General features: G+C 40.1%; 1 protein-coding gene across 3 annotated transcripts in view; it reads left to right on the forward strand.

Annotated features, from left to right (window-relative positions):
- RASSF3 (Ras association domain family member 3) overlaps positions 1–20023 on the forward strand; it is a 93364-nt gene that overhangs the window by 69659 nt on the left and 3682 nt on the right. For all 3 annotated transcript variants that reach the window (XM_015627372.2, XM_033514643.1, XM_015627373.3), the window contains 2 exons: positions 17503–17610; positions 19037–19304. In XM_015627372.2, the coding sequence (XP_015482858.1) occupies positions 17503–17610; positions 19037–19304 (376 nt within the window). The remainder of the gene's footprint in view (positions 1–17502; positions 17611–19036; positions 19305–20023) is intronic.

Raw genomic sequence — 20023 nt, forward strand, 5'->3', positions numbered from 1 at the left:
CATATTAACAACAGCTTCTTCCCTTCTGCAAGTACACCAGTGCTCATGTTTCTGGCTTTAAGTCAAAGTGTGTTTTGTGTTGTGGTTGAATTGGGTGATCCCTAGCTGCTTCACCTCAGGCTCTGTGCATGCCTCATCTGACAGTCATCTTGGTTGGCCAGCCTCACTTTGGGACCTGCTGTTCCTCTCTCACGCATTGCTGATGGTATTCCCATTTCATATGAAAGCTGAAACATAAGAAACGTGTGGATACCCGTATGAAGTCAAAAGCAAGATCTGTTTTAGAGCAGTGTCTGGCAATTACTAATAGTATGTGCTGGGGAAGAGGAAGAGAAACGGGGCAATTATGCAGTGGTGTCCTGACAGAAACTCTTCTAGCCTCTTTGATTTGCAGACTGGGTTGCTCTCTTCTGGGAGTTACCTGCTTTTTCACCCATGTAAACTTGTAGCATCCCCAGAGTGCTGTGACATGGAATTCCACAGATCCACTTGAGAAAACCACTCTTTCTATATTTTTTAAGTCTGCCTCTGATGTGACTGGAGTAGGATTCAGCTCTGGACTCAACACTCATATGCAGGTGTGTGAATGCAGGTGTCTAATGATGTTGGCAGCACAGCTGAGAGAATTCAGCTCACCACCAAGTCAGCCTGTGGGTTGGGACTCAGGATTGCTTAAAGCAGAGGTATCTAATCTTGTCTTGTGTACTGCTGGATGTGTATCCTGCCCAGTCTCCTGTTGCCACTTGGTAGATTGCAGGCATCCAGCCAAACCTCTGACATACCTGCCAGCCCTGTGCAGGCATCTTGGATGTGCTAGGATTTCTCGCATATGGCACTTGTTTTATATGGTGGAAATGACTCCTCTGTCTTACTGCATCACCTGGCATGGGAATGAAACTTTTCGAGTCTTATGACCAGATCAGTGCCTCATGTCCTGTCCTGTCCCACATTTTGCTCCCTCCTCTGTGTAGTAAGAATTGTCCTCTGCTTCTGATCTGGTTAGATCTACAGTTGTGACAGACTTCTGCATGTATCTCACATTGCAGAGAACTTGTCCACTTGTTCTTGCTTCGCTTGCAGATGTGAATGTTCATGACTCAGCAAATCCTAATAACGATCAAGTGTCAAGTCAGCTCCCCTAAAAAGACAGAACCTGCCATTAGCGATCATCTGTGGATATTTTTGTACTTTAAACTCCTTTTCAGGGCAGGGGTAGAACCTGTTCTTGTCAAGCCAGGTTCACTTGAGACGTTCTTTCCGCTGTTCCTTCCTTCTTTGCTGGGCTCCTTCCAGTTTCTGCAGCAAGGGATCTTACAGACCCAGCCTCACCGTTACAGCTGCTTGATGAAAATATTGCAGAGAACACCTAAAAAAGCTTGTGTTTGCAAGTGTATGAGGGAAATAGTGCTCAGTGTTGTGTGGAGAGTAATATACTGATGATAATCCATAAATGAATTAGTTTATTCTATAGTTCTGTTAAGTTGTTGATGGGAACAAGTCTCATGATGCTGCTCAAAAAGATGGATGCATTTATTTAATGAGTAGGTGGATCGTGAATTAAGCCACAATTCTGAAACAGATCTAAATGCATCTCTTTCAGCACATGGTCCTGACCTACTGTGCCTGTGCTAGCTTTCCCTGCTGGTTCCCTGTCATCCTCATGGACTCCACAGCTTTGCCTTTGCAATTGCAGCTGCTCCAGGGACACTCAGAAGAATTTCTGTCATGGACAAACCCACTGTTTCCCTGCAGCTTCTCCCTTTGCTGCAATGGAGCTGTTTGGCTAGAGTTTTGAGAGCGGGGAAAAATGCCTTCTTGATATGTAATGTTGTGAGCCTTGGCTCAACCTTTTGAACATCAGTTGCAGTTGTGATCAACTAAAAAATGACTTGCCATCTGTGCAATTCCAGTCAATACATGCTTGTGTGCCACAGAGGTAATGGTTTGTTATTTTAAAATAATTTCTTTGCAAATTATTGTTGCAAATTTGTCACTTGGATGTTTGCTGTATTTATCTTCTGAAAGCATTTTTAGTACCTTTCCCTAGCTTTTTTTGCAGTGAAATATACTTAAACCCATCACTTGGGGTTGGTTGCGTTCAAGTTATAGCCTACACTTGCACAGTACTTCACTTCCAAAGAGCATATAATTGAAAACTCAGTGATTAAACCTCATGTTAAAACTACATGTATATTCATGGCAAAATCTGAACTGGCTCTTCATTCCTAATTTGAGTGCTGGAGTGAAAAATGCGGACTTTCCCCATTATCCAGCTGCAGAGACAGTAAATTAGAGGCCTCTTAAGGGGCCAGGTGTCTCTTGGCAGCATTTTGATGTCTCTAGTTTCTAATAAGCAAGCTGGATACTGGGAGTTTCCAAGTTGGTCTGGGTACAGGGAGAGTTGCGTTCTGTTAGTTACAAATCTGAATAAGCATTGTTATGCTCCTTTGCCTTCTCTTTCTTATGTTAATCCTTAGTTTTTAATCTTGTTCAACTGGATTTGTTCAGTGCTTTTTTACTTCAAAACTATGTAGTCACTTAAACAACTTGAGTCAAGACAGCAAATATCAGCGAGGGTTTGGACAGAAACTAAGGTCATGTTCTGCAAACAGCTGTTGTGGTGGAGGGTGGCGATAGCCCTTTCAGTGGGAGTACTCTGAGTTGGAGCAGTCAGATCTGGAAGATCTTGTAATGTTACAAAAGTTAATGTGAGAATCAGTATTCTATTGCCAGCATTTCTGATACCTTGGTATTTCAAAACATCTCGTTAAATAGATGTATGGGTCTCGGTGTAAACTGAAACACAACAGTGCTGAGGTTATGGTTGCAGGGATAATGTTTGCTTGTTCTGTGTAATGTTTAGAAAAAGTTTGCTAAGCCTACTGTTTACAGCTGATTTGCAAAATATTCCCAGGAATGTACAGTTGTGCTGGCAAATTATTCTCTTAACCTGTAGTAGTTTCCAAAGAGATCCCAGGGTGGGTAGGAGTATAGTTACAACCAGTCCTAACACTCAGGAGTGTGTCTGATGCTCCAAGTTGATGGGCAAGACACTGCAAAGGGCTGGCATTCCCGTGCCTACCGGGGGGAGCCTCTCTCCACCCACCAGCTGCAGCAGTCAGTTGGCCATCTACTTATTTTCTAGTATTAATTTATAAAAGAATCTGCTTCTCTGGTGTAACTTACTCTGTTACATACCCCCTGGTGATATTGCATCTGCCAGTTTACATGCACATTCCTTCAAAGCATTTTGAGATCGGGTTAGGCACAGGTGTTCTGGTAGGCAGGAAAAACAGATAGTGGTGGTTAGTGGTATCCAGAGGTATGCCAAGCAGGAGAGGAGGGGCAGTGGGGTTAGTTCTGTTGGAAAAAGTAGATGATTTCCTACCCAGCTTCACCCTTTTTGTCTTGGAGCATGGAGCTGGGACCCTGGTGGCAGGAGGAGAACCCAGTGCAGAGTCTGCACTGTGTCTGCCTCCCTGTCAAATGCAGAGGGTGCTTTGGAAAGCCTCATCCCAGAGCAGGCTTTTTGGCTGTCCTGTGTATGGGCTGTGTAACTGTGATATATCTATGTGGGAGGGTGGCTAGAAGCAGGTGTGCTTTTTTTTTAATGTTTCTAATACAATTATGTGGCCATGTAAAACTGCTTAGGAGTACAAAAAGGGGAGAGTGCTCTCTCCTTATGCTATCGGTAACATCAAGATGTTGCTGGTTTTGATCAGTCTTTCCTCAGGACACAACTAGACGACTTCTGACTCACCAGAAGTGTAGTATTTCCTAGTCTGGTTGAACCTGTAAGAAGTTTGAGAGTCTTGTGAATTTTTCAATTATGTAAATTATTTAGATGTACAAGATTGAGAAATTGCAAACAAAATGCAGTTTTACTGAAGTAAAAACCTCAAGCTAGGTGTACCCCACAGCTTTATCTTTTCTTAGAATCGTGTACCACCTTTGTATTTTACTTGTTTAGATCACCTGTACTCTTTTTTTCTGAAATGCTGAAAAGCTGTAGCTGGCTTCTTCCCACTTTGCATCATAAAAACTATATGGATAAATCATGTAGTAAGCTTCCTTTGTTCCTTGTGTTGAAAACATCCACTTTGATGTTGCCATGCCATTTTTTCTGGAAAGTTATCATTCCTGCATGTGTGCATATGTTGGCATCAGTGTGTGTCACCTTAGTCAGCCTATGTAAGTAACTACTTTTATTTCTGTTAATTTTTACTAATTAATAAATGAAGAATTCTGCTGATTTCATTGGGATTTCCTGATGAATGGTCTTAATCATTAAGGACTATGCTCTGCCATTTTGAGATTGCCATTCCTAATACTGCCATGTAGTTTTTGTGTAAAAGTGATGCTTATTACTATGCTACCATAACTTTCAACATTCATAATGAGGGAAAGAAGTGATTGGATGCTAAATTAATGCCTCTTAAAAACCCTCTGCATTGTTCTGTTTTCTGTAGTTTCCAGTTCTGCTCTTTATGTTATAATATGGTAGTGCTTGCTATGGTGCTGCATGGGGGAAACACCCATGTGCTCCTCTCCCCTTCCCCTTGCAACCAGGCATTACAGAATAACTTCTTATGTGAACACACAATGTCTATTGATTTGAAAAAAAAATTGGTGTCACATTATGCAAAGGACATACTGGTAGAAATTTGGCTGAATTTCAGTGTTCTGGCAAAATTGCCTGTACAGGTTTGGAACAGAAGAAATACCAATGCTTTAATTAATTACATGGTTTGAGTGAGGTGTGAAAGCTGAGGCCCTTCACATGTGGCAATTAGAGAGGTCTTGTTAGCGGATCTGTATTATATATGCTCAGTGGAAGAGCGGATGTGAACTGACTGGTCTGATTACAGGCTAATGCTTTTGTCTGTGTCAGAGGTTCCAGATATATTCTTAATTTTTCCAACTCTCGAAAAGACTCCCCTTTACTGTACAGTTTTAAGTGTGCATGTATATATTTGTAAGCTAAGAATGGCTCCTTTGTTCTATAAACTTCTAATAAGATTGTGGTATAACTTAGTAACTTAACAACTGTAAGTTTAAAGACATAGGCAAATGCTGTGTTTCCAGTTGGGTGATGGCTGCTTGTTTTGTTTTATTTAACTTTTATTTTGATCTCCTTTTAAAATGGTGTTGCTATCTGGTTGCATGCTTTTTTTATCAGCTAAAACCATGAGTTCTCAATATTTTCTGTTTAAGTACAGGAAATGTTAACAAAATATTTCAGATACTTTTATTGAAAAACAGTTGTGATTTTGCTTTGCAGTATTTATTGTTTATCTGAGGAAATTTTGATTGTACTGGTTTCAGCTTATCTGATGCTTGCCCATAAAGTGACCCATCCTTTTCAATGTGTTCTGTCTTCTGAGTGTTTTCTTAGAGGATGTGGTGGTACTGATTATCCTCATTACCTCTAACAGGGATTTTTATTTTTAATGAAAAGTTCTACTAGACTTTTGCTTCCACCTGAAATGCCTATCAGCTCTAGCAGATCTCATATCTTCATAAGCTTCATAATTACATTTCCTGAAGCAGAAGTCAGGCTTAAGGAAAGGTGGAGTAGCAGCAGTGCTTCCTTGTGCCTGTAACATCCTGCCCATAAAAGCAGGGAAATAGCTGTTTGGAAAGGAAAAAAGAACAACTTTTTGAACTTTCTGTTGTAAAATCAACACATTCTCCCATTTGCTGCTTAAGAACAAAGCATGTAATCATTTTACCCCTTCTCTGGTTTCCTGGTGGCCATTCTCCAGCATGGCAAAATAATGTGTGTTTGGAGTTGGGCCATAGCATCAGGTTGTAAGTAAGCAAGCCCTGTTCTCCAGTGCAGCCTAATTGCTGTTCTCCTGACCTTTCCTCAGATGGAGAGTTTGTTTATCCAGCTTTTCCTGTGGGATATTCATTAACCACGTTCTGAAGTCTTCTGTTCACACCTCTCCTGAATGCCTACCGGTTGTGGCCTCCTTCTCTGTTCTCTCTCCACTGTGTTCTCCCAGTATTGATCTAAATGGCGCTGGCATCACCCTACTCTTTTGTTGATGTTATTAAAAAAAATAAAAAATGTCTGAGTGTAACAACTGACATGTAATTCTGAAGTGATTCACTACTACAGAATGGTCTGCCCAGATACAGAAATTGTGAGTTCATGGGAAGGGAGCAGCATGCTCTCATAAGCACTGGAGATGTTAGTGGTGTAAACTGTCTGCTGATACATGGCACCAGGCTAGCACAGTGTTTGGGTAAGTTGGGATTTGTGCCATGAAGTGTTTATTGCACTGTAGTTCTCTCATGCTGCAGACTTGGGTAATGCTTGTTTATACTATCTCTGATCTTTTTTTTAACCTGTACAAAAATAAAACCCTGTTTTTTTTCCCTTGCTCATTCTTCTGTTTTCAGTTTGCTTATTCAGTTTTTTCAATTTTTGAATTTTGAATTGAAAATTTTTCAATTTTGAATTTTTTTCACCTGTAAAAAGAAAAGAAAATACCTTATTCATCCTATTTAAGAAGAGAGCTTCCTGGATTTGTGGAGGTCATCTACAGCCTGGTAGTGATTTTGTTACTGGATGAGGAACTGTGACAGCTGACACTGGTTCCTCAGACAGCGGTAGCATCCAGCAGAGAAGCAGGCATAAAGCAGCCATCTTTAAAATTCTCAGCATTGAAGGCACCTGAATTCATTTTTTAAGAAATTAATGTGTTGCATATATATATTCTGGAAAACAAATCCATACTGAAACTGGGCAACAAATGTATTTTTGCAAAAAGGATTGAAACACGAGTTGGTGGCAGTTCTCAATTTTTGTAATGGTAATACTATGTTCTGCCTTTCCTTTTAGAGAACGTAGGAGTTTTGAAGAAACTTGTGCTTTTTCAGTCTCACTCTGCTTGCAACTGAACTGCTTGGTAGCCTTAAATATGTGTGCAAATCCAGGTGGTAGAAAAACAAGGGCTTGAAACCCCTCAGACGCAGGTTATCATTACCATGCTCGTGAGTTTATTTAAGACATAATCTTGCTGCCTCAATTGGTTGGTTTCCTCACAGTGCAGAGATCTGAGGATTGAGTACCATCTTATCAGTGCGATCTTGAGGTTACTAGGACATGGGCTTTGATGGGTGGTGGCATGGGGCTGGATGGCTGAGGTCCAGCAGCCAGCTGCCTTTACCCGTTTGTTCCCAGCTAGGCTATGATTCTCTACTGCATCCATCATCCATCTCACAAGATGAGAGGAATAACTTACACTGGGGAGTTGCAGCTAAGAGTCCAAGAGTGGTTCAAGCCTTTTATTTTCCTTCTTACTCGAAGAGCAGTCAAATCTGAGCTCTGAAGTCTTGGTAAGCTCAAACTGCAATTCCAGTCAAATAGAATGAAGGTGGAAAAAGAACTGAAAAGTTCCTATTTGCTGCAGCCTTGAGATAATTGCCTAAGGGGTTCTGGTTTTTATTTTCCAACATTTGATCTCTTAAGGCTGGGGATTCAAAATAGAGGTGAAATCCTGTCATTAAGGTAAATATAAATTTACCCTACAGTAGTACATGGTCTCCTAGTTTGCCCCCATCCATTTTTGTCCTTGAATTTTTGCCACACTGGTTCAGGCAGTAGAGGGTAAAGCGGATGATTATAGTATGCTGCTTTTGAAATGTCTTTTGGATACTATCTGATTTTTAATAAAGTGTAGTAATATAAAGGCTGTACAGAAGGCTACAGTCATTACAGTTTTAATTGTTACTGAAATGTGCCAGGTGATATGAATTTTCTGGAGTGTGAAAGAAGGAGGAAGTTTTTCATGCAGGCCAGACTGCAGGGGGGCGTCCTTTTGCCTGCACTGTGAAATATCTAATTTGGATGTCTCTTTGAAGAGACTGGTTTTTAATATTTCGGTGGAAGCTGTATAGTTACTTAATTGCACAAATTGCAGTGAGAGAGGTAGTTTTGGTGTAAAAATATTTCCTATGGACTTATTTCATGAAAACCTAACTTGTTTAGAAGTAGAGCTACAGTCAGTGTAAATTTTATTAGATTTTGGATGGAGATAGTTTTTAGCTCTGTTTTTTTTTTTGTGTACAGATATAAAGCAGCAGTTACATAAGTTGACTGCATATGCATGTGTTGGTTTTATTGTGGTCATATTTAACATGCTAAGAAGATACTTCTGCTACTTTGGCTTAAAGGTTGTGTATATTACTGAACATACCAGTGATTGCTTCCAGGCTTGAGCATTCTCCCAGCCTGCCAAGGTTGTTGTTATGAGCTTTTGAGGCCTTGCAAAAGCAGTCTTATTTGAAAAATAGATAGTTGTACTTCCTTAATTTCGTGGGGGTTTGAGATGCGTGTGTGGTAGAGGAGGGCATTTTCCCTTCACAAAAGTTTCAAATGTGAGCTCAGCACCAGGTTGATAAAGACAGTAACAATAACTCTTTGAATTTGAAGAACTGTATGTTCTTCAAAGTACTACATCCTCCCCATGATCCTGGCATTTCTTTGAGAAGACCATTCATTTTTCTGAACATTTTTTCACTGTAGTGTTAATGATAAGGGAAGGTTGTCAGGGATGTTCTATATCCAGAGAGCCAATGGCTGATGTTTCCTAGATGAGAGTTGTCAGTGTGCATTTTTGAGGTTTGTGTTTTTTCTTTTAAGTGGAACAAATCCAAACAGAAATTACTTGGTTGGTGGGACTGTTGTGATCATGTGCAGGCTCACCATTTCTGTCTAACAACAGCTCTAGGGCTTGGGCTGGTTATGAAGCTGCTGTCTTTTCTCAGTACAGGCAGGTTTTTGTCAGAAGGTTTTAAAAGTAATTTGGTGACACAATCTTAGAACTACCAAACCAAACACAGGAAGGGAATGTTGCTCTGAAGATAAAATGGTGTTTGACACACTTGGCAAAAGCTGGCACATCACTCAGCTTCTGCTGAGACAAAGCCCACAGCTGAGCTTGCTTCAGACTGCAAAGTGCTGGCAGTAAGCACAGGGAGAAGACTACGCCTTGGCCTGCCATGGGGCTCGCTTCCCCAGGAGTGGCTGGTTGGTTTCCAGTGCCAGTTTTAAAGTAAAATGTAGATAGCTGGATTTGAAGACCTGTCATTGTAAACAATCTCTTCCTGCCTTCTGTTGGGTGGAACATGGATGGATTCTCGTTGTATAGTCATACGCAAATACTGTGGTATAATCATCCAGAGCCCTAATGTTACTTAGTTGTTTGATCTCTACTTGTATTAGTACCCTGGGCTTCAGACCACATTTAACCTTTAAGATACACTAGGTAGTTTTCAATACAATATCCTGTATAAGCTTGTTTCCTAATGGTCTTTTAAAAGCTTGATTTTGTTATACAGGTCACAGAGGCTGATAATCCATTTTAGTTCATTAAACATCTTATGTGCTTAAATAGCCAGCAGTTAAAACACTTTCTGAAGAGGAGACCTGAAGGAAATTATTTACTGTCTGTGATATTTCTTACGTCTAGTTTTACTGAAATTTGCAAAACTGAAACAGCTGTTAAATGTTACTTAAATAGTGTAATATATTTATTTAAAAGCATGTCATAGTATGGAGAGGGAAGAATGTACAAATCTGTGTAAAATCTGTTGTGTCTTTAGGGACAAAATCTAATGCTAAGCCTGAGTTGCTATTATTTGTACAGTTGGTTTTCACTTTAAACAGATGACTGCTTTTTTGAAACTGGGTTGCATGCCAGTAGTTAAAGTACAACCATGTAGGGTACGACAGGGTTTGTAACTACGGGTTTTCAGAGGTGAGGTCATGATGAACTTAAATGAAACTTAAGCAGCAATGTTAATGTCGCCAACAAATATATTCAGCTTTCTAGCCTTCCTTTCACAATGCCTGAATATGAACTGTGTTTATATTGCCTCTGTTTGAAGGAAAATAATTTGTTAAAAGGAATAAAGGGAAGTTACTTTTGTTTTGTTTCTCTGCTACTTAAAAATATTCACCGTATAAACATTTGAGTGTTTATATCAGAGGGGGCAGATGTAGTCATAATGTTTTACTTTGTCATTCATTGCTTTCATTAGCATGCCAAACCACATGGTGATACTTGGTAAAAACTGGAAATAGTCAGAAAGTAACAAGTATTTATTAACTGTAATGCCTGTACCTTGTAAAATTATGATAAAATTATAAACTGTGATGTTGCATGAAGGGGGATTTCTTTAACCACTATGGAAGGGAGACCACATGGCATCATGGATAAAAGTAAAGTCTTTGAAATAAAGTCAATGCTACAGGTCTATGAAAAATAGATTTTTCATGGACCTATAGCATATAGATTTATAAGCAAAGAGCATCTAAGCTTTGGTGCGCCTATGTCACAAGTTCTGATGGAGGTCTGGTCCCCACATCCCATTTTTGTGGTTGGTCAACCTGCTGTAAAATGATTGGGAGGATGGAGCAACTACCTTAGGAAAGACTAAAGAGTTCAAAACTCCTCACTTTGGAGAAAGAATAAAGAAGGTATATGTGATTGTGGTTTACAAAATCACAAAAGTGATAGGTAAGCTGAGTGTGAAGCTTGGGTTTACCAGGTACTGCCATATTAGGATTAAAGGGTACTCAATGTTTTAACAGAAGTTGTCTTCTATCTTAATAGAAGATCAGCTAAAAGTGGATGCCAGTACCTTGTCACACTGCAGTCATGAATTTGTGGAACTTGCTTCCACAAGCAGAGTGGAAGTAGAGACAGGCAGTGTTGGCAGGTTCATAAAGGGTTTATGTATGTGCATAGGCACCAGGGCCATAAATGGACACCGAGCAGACTCGGAAGGGAGGTGCCCTCTGAATTCCTGCTTCCACACTTGTGGATGCCAGCAGAGAGGCTGCAAAAAAGTCTCTTGTGCTTGCTTGAAATAGCCTTTGTTTTTGCTGCTGTTGAAGGCAGAATATCCGGCTGGATGCCCTGTACACCTGACCTGAGAGGGTGCCACTTGCTCTGTCAGGAGGACATGTTGTGTGGGCTGCTCTTGAACTCTCTCTTGACTGTCAGGATAATTGCTCAAGACTCAGCCAAACCTGCTTAGAAAAACAAAATCTTTACCTAAAAAAGAGGCTGCTTCTTTGCCCTGTGTGCCACTGTTAGAACTGGATCTCCCTGACTGCAGAAAGCAAAAGGTACTACAGGAAGAAGAACCTCACCTTGTTCAGGAGGATGCAGACATTTCAAAATTCTGCTATGTGATAAGGTCAATGATTGGATATTAATGTTTCTTCCTGGCCACCCTGCCCCCAGCTCATCTTCTTCACACTTCTTTGGCCACTGGTGTCTCTGACTGGCTGTGACCAGTGTCTGCTTGGTGAGTCTCAGGGTTTCAGGCGAAGGAAGAGCATTTACCTGGAGTTCAGGCTTGCCCCAGGATAAAAGGAGGAATTACTGTCACTGGGAAAGCTGCTCTGCTCTCAGGAGAGTTAGGATGAGGGAGAAGTATGATGCTTGTTTCAAAATAGTTTAATTGCAAGGTTTCAGTTTCTTTCTTTCCTGTAGGAGTGCTGACAGACTGTAGGAAAGAGTGTTCTTGCTTGTAGAAGGAGTAACAAATGAGATCAGAATTCCTTTATTTTGTTTCCTGTGTGCTCTGTTGAGCTTTTTTTGTTGTATAATAGCACTGTTAGTTAAATCCTTTCTTTAATGCAAATGTGATGTACATAGGATGCACTAGCTGTAATTTTTATGACTGAACAAGACTTTTTTTTTTTTTTTTTAACCTAGATTGGGCTTTTCATTTTAAAACATTCAGTGTTGTATTTCAAAAATTATTTCTGGCCACAGCAAGTTCATGACATCTTCATTCATATGACTGAATCATAGTCACTGTATGTGTGGGATTAATGTGAAACATGAGAACTGAGATAGGGACTCATGTCTTAGAAGAATGCTTGAGTTCCCACAGGTCTTTGGTTCTCAGATTTGTCATAAAAATGCTTTATATATGTTTCTGGGTTAGGTTTAACCTTTTGTCCATTATATTTTCCTCTGCCTTTCAAGCTGAAATATTAAGAGGAGCCTCATTCCTCAAGAGATGCTAATTTCTTGAAGTTTTGTGAAAATAGTAGGTTGGATGGAAGAGAGAGAAAGACCCTCTTGTATCTCTCCATGTATAGGAGGCAGCAGTAGCAGTTTAGATAAGCCAGGCATTTGACTTGAGACAAAGATCCTGGGGATGCAGGCTTCATGGTTTTGGAGTTTTCTTTGTGAAATTTTTTCTCAGCCTTATCCCATAGCAGCCTGTAGCTGTTGAGTTTATTAGCGCTTTCTTACTGCATGCAGGACTAGGGTTTGGCAGCAGCCGTGAGACTTAGACATCCATAAAGCATCCATAAACCACTTCCTGATGTGATGTGATTCTTCTTTTTCAGGACCACAACTTGATTTGCAGTTCACTTTAATTCTAATTTGTGCTGTTTTTGTTATGTTTCTTGAGGATGCATGCTGAGCTCGTCTCAAGTCAGGGCTTTGCACTCAGCATAAATGTTACAAAGAGAGTGCTGCTTCTCTAAACATCTGTGCTACAATAAATGAGATGAGCATGGGGGGTGCAGGCGATAAAGAAAAAACATTTTCTGCTCTTTCTTGTGAGGAAGCTCAACTGTGAAGAGGCATTGCATCATGAGCTCTAATGAAAGACCAGCTATTCCCCTTGGGAAAATGAAAGCACTTGCCTCATTTCCCTCTTACTGGCAGCTGTTGCTTAGGAATTTTGTTTGAGAATGAAATGCTGCTTTGGTTGACCTGAGTAATGGCTTTAATACAAATGGCTGCCAATGGTGTGCACTGTAAGTGTTGTGAATGACAGAATGATTTTCTTAAAAATCAATAGCTCAGACTAGAAAATTAGCGGTTTAGACCCAAATATAAAATCTGTGTGAGTTCTGATGTATTCAACTGTCTCCTTGAGACTAGTTTTTATCTTGCCCATCTGGCTTGGTCTGAGGGAAGTAGCAGATCACATTAGCATCATGGAAAGGAAGGAGATCAGGAGCTCTGATGAGGAAAACAGTTGATAGGGCTGGGAGGAGAAAAGGGTGCTGATGTGGGAGACATTACTGAGAGCATAATTTGGCTAAATGATGGAAGAGAACCTAGCTCAGCTTCTATTCTATATATTTGATTTAAAAAAAAAAATATCATGGAAATGTTTGGCATGTGCATTGTCTTATAGAGAAAGTTAATTTTTTGAACACTAGCACCTAGAAGTGATACTGTTATGCCTGGCAACATCTAGGTTTTTGGCTGATGGAAGAAAACACAGTGTGAACAGCTCTGCTGGTTGTGCTTATACTTCACTCTGCTGCTGTTACATATGCAAGGATGTGTGGTTAGGAAACTCATCACCAGGCCTGACTTGAAGAAAGGCAGTTTCCCAATTCCCCATATACAGCCTTTGTGAGATGAGTGCTGGGCATCTTGTATGGAGTCAGATGAATCAGCTGCATCTGAATCAGCCCACAGATGAATTGTGCTGCAGAAATGCACTGGCTTTGAGAAGCTGTGCCCAATCTCACCTCCAAAATGCTCTTGCTCCTTTGTTTAAAACAGCTGACTTTGGAGCTTTCCCTTAGCAGGTGTGGCTTCAACCAGGTGGTGGCCATTTCAAGAGTGTCAGAATCACATTGTAAAGCATGGTAGAGATGAATTAAGTACTGCTGTTGTATTGGATGACTAAAGGTCTTCATAGGTAATAAATTCACCTGCTGAGATAAAAAAGTGGAATTTGATCTGCTAGACAGAAGCGGAGTTAGCAGGGGACAGCTTTTCTTTTAGTGGGTCCTGTTACGAAGGACCTACTATTTCCTGTGGGAAATGAGTTTGTCATGTCTTCCTCAACCCACCTAACTATGCTAGTCAAAGAAGACTTATTTATTTTAACTTCTAACATGGCTATCAAAGCTGTATTGCAAAATTTAGGTGCCAGTGTATAGTGAGAGCAATTCAGCCCCAGAAAAGTTGGGGAAAAAAAACAGGAAAAAACCCTATACAACATCTTGTTAGCTTCTCTTTGCATGCTGGCTAAGTATAATTAAGAAAATTAAAAGCCACAGGTGCTTCAAATTATGTGTTCTGCTTAATGGCACTCAATGAGAGCAGCTGACACAGTGAATCATGGTGGGCTGAGGCTTTCTTGTTCATAATAAACCCAGTGAGTTGTTCCTTTGTTGGCTTTCTGTTGGCAGCAGTCATGTGGGATTTACTGTCTCTGCAGTTTGTGTGACAGCAGCATGATTTTCTGTGAGTCCTGGTGTGTTGCTAGTGAGGAGGTTTTCTTTGCTTGGTTGAAGTTGTACCCTGAATGAGTTGGAGTGTTCTGAGCTTTTTGTTTGGGTGCAGGATGGTATCACCAGATTAATTCATGATGAAGATCTTGGTCTTAGGTTTCCAGTGGCATCGAGTTATTTCCTCTCCTGGGACACATCTTCACTTTTCACTGTCTGTGGTCTTGATGGTGAAAGATAGAGGAGTAGGGTGAAAATGATGACTGAAGTAAATAGCATTCTGCCTCTTGTGTATAGTATTTTTACTGAATGATTCTGAATCCATTTGTTTGTTTTAATCCCAGTAGTCCTCTTTGTATTCAGTTCAGAGATTTGCTATGAACTGCATGCTATTGAAATGAATTGAGGCACAGGCTTTGGTTGTGTAGAAAACGAGTTTGAGGTGCATTTGTTGGCAGAACGCTCACTACAGAAGGAGGTAATCCCCGCTTTTGCGTAAACACACAGATGTGTTTTTTGTGGGCTTAATTAAGCTTTGCCAAAATTGTCCAGCCTCTAGTGCCAGTGCAAGAAGGCAGAAATTCCTGTGGTGTGTTCAAGTATGGAACCATGTCTAACTCATTTGAGGGAATGAAAGCTGCCCCAGTGATGCCTTGTGGCCCACAGCTCTGTAGCGGTGCTGCACCCGAAGGCCGACTACAAGGGCATCACCAGGGCAAGTCTGTGGGAAATCAGCTGGGCACTGGCCTTCAATGCTGTGCTTGGATTTACTTGCCATGCCTGCTTCCATGGCAATCTCCAGCATTAGACTGATCTTGTGGGGTGGTGTCTTTTCTAACCAGATCAAATTTCTGTCATTTTGGGTGAACAGAAATGTGTATCAAAACTCTCCTATGTGAAAATAGGAGAAAGTTTCTTGCTATCTGTTCATACTTACTAATTCACCAAGGTTTTTTTCCTTGTCCTTTTTTTTTTTCTTCTTAATAATGCATACAGATAATTTCCTAGTTGTCAGCCTTGTGAACTTTACCCTGTGTCATTGCCATTAAAGTTAATTGATTATTTTTGTCATCTACAGTTATTTAAAGTTGTTTTTGAGGAATTAGACCTTGAGGTGCACAGAAGTTAATGTGGAGTGGTTGTTTGTTTATTGCTTTTTTCTTAAAGGTTGATGTCTCAACATAGGAAAGGTGAGCTTTTTTTCCACTTTTCTAGTTAGTGTTTGTTGCTTGATTATGGTGGATGTTGTGGGTTACTTCAGTAATCATGGTGACAGCTCCAACAGGGTAGGTACCTGCTTGAACAATCAGAAATTAATTAATAATAAACATTAAAGCTGAGGTATCCAGTACTGGAATTTCAGTGTCATTGTTAGTAGATGGGTGAGGTATGAATTCCACAATGTCGTTGTCTCTCAGGTAAGTCTTGGCTGGTGTCCATGTGAAGGAGTTTGTCTGCACTTACACTGACAGGAAACATTGCAAATTAAAGATTGGGTTCTTGAAAGGTGTCATATAGATATCAGATAGAGGCCTGCAGACTGATTGCTGTCCCTTTAGTATCCATTTTTGTTCCTTTGGGCCTGCTTTGTTTGCACCCAGATAGAACGCTATAAAGCTGAAAGAGCCTTTGGAGACATGAAATGGGCAGTTCAAATGAAGCTGTGTCTTTATTATTTGGGGCAGTCTGGGGTAGAGGGAGGGTGAAAACAGAAGGGCAAGAGGCTTCATTTCTCTAGGGAGAATAAAGACTTGAATTCTGAAAAGGTTCAGCAATTCGGTATTTATAATATAGTACGTGGAGTCTGGCAACTGTGCAAATTGCTCCACAATCTTAGAACTGTGCTTAAGGAACCAATGGCAGAATTGTCTTCTACTGGTGTGCTCCCTTTTTGCCTCAGTTTCCTGATCTGGAAATAAGGGCATGTTCTCAGTATTATGCAGGAAATCAGTATCTGACCCCAGATCAGAATTCAAGGTTTCTGGCTTTAAGTTCTCCGTTCAGACCACACCTTTCTTTTTATAGCTATGGGGAAAAAAAGTCTGTTCCAGCATGTCATTTTGTGAGATGCCATATAGGAAAAGCAAAACTAAGCCTAGGAGAGCTAAAAATATTTGATTTTAAATTAGGAAACAGAAGAAGTTCAGCAGATTCTTTCTGGCAAGTGGAGCCTTACAATGCCACAGCAGATGTGCTCATCTTTGGGGTCATGTCTGGCAAACTGAAGTGCCTGCAAAGATGTGTGCTGAGTTGTACCGAGTGGTGTCCTACAGAGTGGGATGCAGGACAGGGCACTGAATAGGGAAGTCTTTTCTCAGGATACACTACACTGGAATGTGTTTGTGAGGACAGATGGAACTGTGACTTGGTTTGTCTGTAGGGTGAATGTGTTCAGGTATTCTCTGAAAGCATCCAGGTTCTTCAAAGCTTCTCCCTTTTCTAATTGGAGCCTTAAATCATCAAAGCAGAGAGCTGGAACTCTTTCATACTATATATGGCATTTGTGCTAGTGGTAGAAACTGAAGTATATTTATAACACTGGTTTGCTGCAGGAATACAGATTGGGAGCAAATGTTTGTTTGGAAAAAATCCAATTCCAGGGTCTTCTTTTACTGCCACACGTGAAATCCATAGCAATCTCATGAAGGCAACAGTTGAAAAATCTTAATAGGGCCTTCCCCGTGGAAAAAAAAAACCCATGCAATTGGTGTAACATAATGTATGGAGAGTTACTTCTGATGGTTTATGTAGCAGGCAGTGCTCCTGTATGTAACATCCTGTCTGTCACATTGGAATGCAGGGATGCTGTGGTGTTGGCACACTCTGGGATCGTTTGGGTTACTTGTTAGGACGTACTGCTATTTTCAGGTGTACTCCTTGTTTGTTCAAAAGTGCCTATTTGTGCCCCAAGTAATATTTAACGAAAATTTTAAGTGTTCTTAACAGGCAGGCATGGCATTGACATGAGGAAATCAAGCCATAAAATGAGCTGAGCTGTTTTGCATATTGCTGCAAAATATCTGAAGGAAAACAGTTGGTAACAAAAGGGCACAAGTGTCTTTGAGTGTGTTGATTTAACCAGCTCCCTTCAGTCCAAGTGTTCTGTTTGATTTGCTTAATGTGTTAGTCCTTTATGTTGCTGCACAGCTAATTACTGTTATGCTGAGCCTCTGTGGAATAATTACCATTTGGACTAAGAATGTTTGTATCCAGAATCATAAAATGACTGATTTTTTAAAACTGCTATCTTGTTTTTGAAGGATGTTCAGAAGGAGAGAGAACCTCATGTTTATCTCAGCAAAGAAGAAGTTAAAGAAAAGATACAAAGCTATAATTCATGTGTCACTGATAAATTAAAGATGACCTTGGTAAGTTTTGCATAGAATTCCTGTAATTTTTAATGCAAGCAGATGAATTGTAACTCTGTAGTGCATTGTGAATTGTTTTATTCTCAGCATCTTATGAAACTGTTTTAATTATTTTCTAAGAGACTTTTCCTTAGATTGGCAATTAAATCCTATGTCTGAAATGCTTTTTATCTCCGTAACTCTTTTACATGAATCAAAATAAAGTATTGTAAAAACAAACTGATGTAATTTGAAATGTGTTTAAAGTAAACTGTCAGCTGACACTGAGGTACATTTGTCAGAATTTTCTGACAAATACTGAAAATGCTAAGATGGTAAAAATGAAGTTATATTTTTCTTGTTTCTGCTGATAAATTTTTGTCAGATTTCTTTGATAAGGGTTCTCTAGCAGTGATAAAAGTTAAAACACGCAATATTTATTATAGGAGACTTAACTTTCAGAGTAGTCATACAGGTTTTCAGCATGAAGAGACTTTCTTCCCCCAAAAACATAGACGATACAGACTGAAATACCTAAGAGTTCTCATTTCCAAGGATTGTGAACCAGGTCTAATAATCAGTCTCCTCAAGAGCATACTAACAAAATTCACATCTATCTGCTTAGCAAGCTGTTGCTCCATTGTTATGCTGTCCAGATTTTCTAATACATTACATATTCCTGTGGGTGTATATGGAAATTTTGAAATTCCATTATATCCTAAACCATATAAGTATGACTTTGTGCTAAAAAGATCTTTGTTATGTGTTTGCATGTGGATCAGAACTTCCTGTGCCTAAAACCAGATTGACAAAAATTTTCTAGCTTAGTAAGGTTTGATTGGCTTTGCTATTTTGTCTTTCAGAAGCAACTGAAATAAACAATTTCAGATGTTAATTGGATTGGCATTTATTCTGGGGTTTTGTCTGGGTTTTTGTGGGTGTTTTTTTGTGGTTGCTTGGTTTTGGTTTCTTCGGTTGGTTGCGTTTTTTCTTAACATGATTTGACCATCTAAGTGCCTCAGACTAAGTTGACAAAGACAGCTAAAATGTGGGAGATAATTCCTGTATTTCTGTATTAAATCTGTTGCTAAAGATGGGTGTTAGTCATCTTTTTCTCTTCATAGTTCTCTCCTAAAGTGAAAACTTACCTCTGGTACATTATACTTTTTGTTTGGTGAGGTCCTAATATACTTAGAATTCAACAGTTGTTATTAAGAAAAAAATAATACTCAGTAGTTATTAATAAGAGAAATTAATATTCAGAAGATATACCAGAAAGAATAACTGTCTGAATTACCAAAACAGTACTTTTCCTGTGAGATGTCATGTATTGCAGTGGTACTGAAATAGTGTTCACTGTGAGCATTTTCATGTGTCTGCTCCACTGCTGTGTCACAGCTGGTCACTGCTGACGATTTCAACAGTTCAGGCCTTTCCTTCATTGCAGAATGCGAATGGGGTTTACACTGGCTTCATCAAAGTCCAGATGGAACTATGCAGACCCATCACTGTGCAGTCCTCCCAGAGCCAGGGGAGGTGTGCTCCCAGCAATCAGGAAACTGCTTTTTACTTGCCGGACGGCTGCGTGAACACCCTTCACATCAGCAGCACCAACACCGTTCGGGAAGTTATCGAGGCCTTGCTCAAGAAGTTCTTTGTGGCCGATAACCCTGCGAAGTTTGCACTTTATAAACGCTGTCACAAGGAAGATCAAGGTATAAGCTGAGCTTGTGGCATTTTGGTAGTGGAAGGGTTTGGGGAGGGAGCTGTGCTATAGTAATACTTGAAATAAGCCATGTGGAAGAACTCAGATAAATGGGGGTGACAGTCTTCCTACCTCGTCTTTTTTTTTCTTTATGTAAAGTTATGGTAAGACAGTAAAAGACTGGGAGTGTTTTGGGATAATTCATCCAAGACAAAGTCACCTGCTAAAACATTACACAGATCTCCTGTGCTTTGCAGTCCATTTTAATTTATTTTATTCCCTTATCAGACCCTGAATTCCAGCTGCCCTGATACACTGCAGAGCTGTGGGATTAAGTTACAGGTTTTTAAAAAGATAAGCCGTGGTGTCTGTGATACATGAGGTCCTGGCACTGGCAGACCTCGAGGTGACGACCATGGGCACGTGTTGTGCTCACGTGTGTTAGTGCACGTGGCTGTCCCTGGGCACTGGCTGCTGTTAGGAGTTTGTTGTAAGTTGTGATGGAAATATCAGAAGGTGGAAAAGGGGTTTTGTCAGGAAAGGTGCCTATTTTTCCAGTGTTGTGTTCTTGTACTTAAAATACGCCTTTCTTCTGTGGGCATTGAGAGCAATTTCAGTAGTTCAGATGTTTCTGGCTGTCAGGCAGGCAGAGCTGTCTTTTAGATTTCGTGTGTGAAATTTTAAGTGGAGAAGGTAACATAACTGTGATACACAACTCTGATGACGTAA

The sequence above is a fragment of the Parus major genome, chromosome 1A, assembly GCF_001522545.3.
Source record: "Parus major isolate Abel chromosome 1A, Parus_major1.1, whole genome shotgun sequence".
Taxonomy (NCBI): Eukaryota; Metazoa; Chordata; class Aves; order Passeriformes; family Paridae; genus Parus; species Parus major.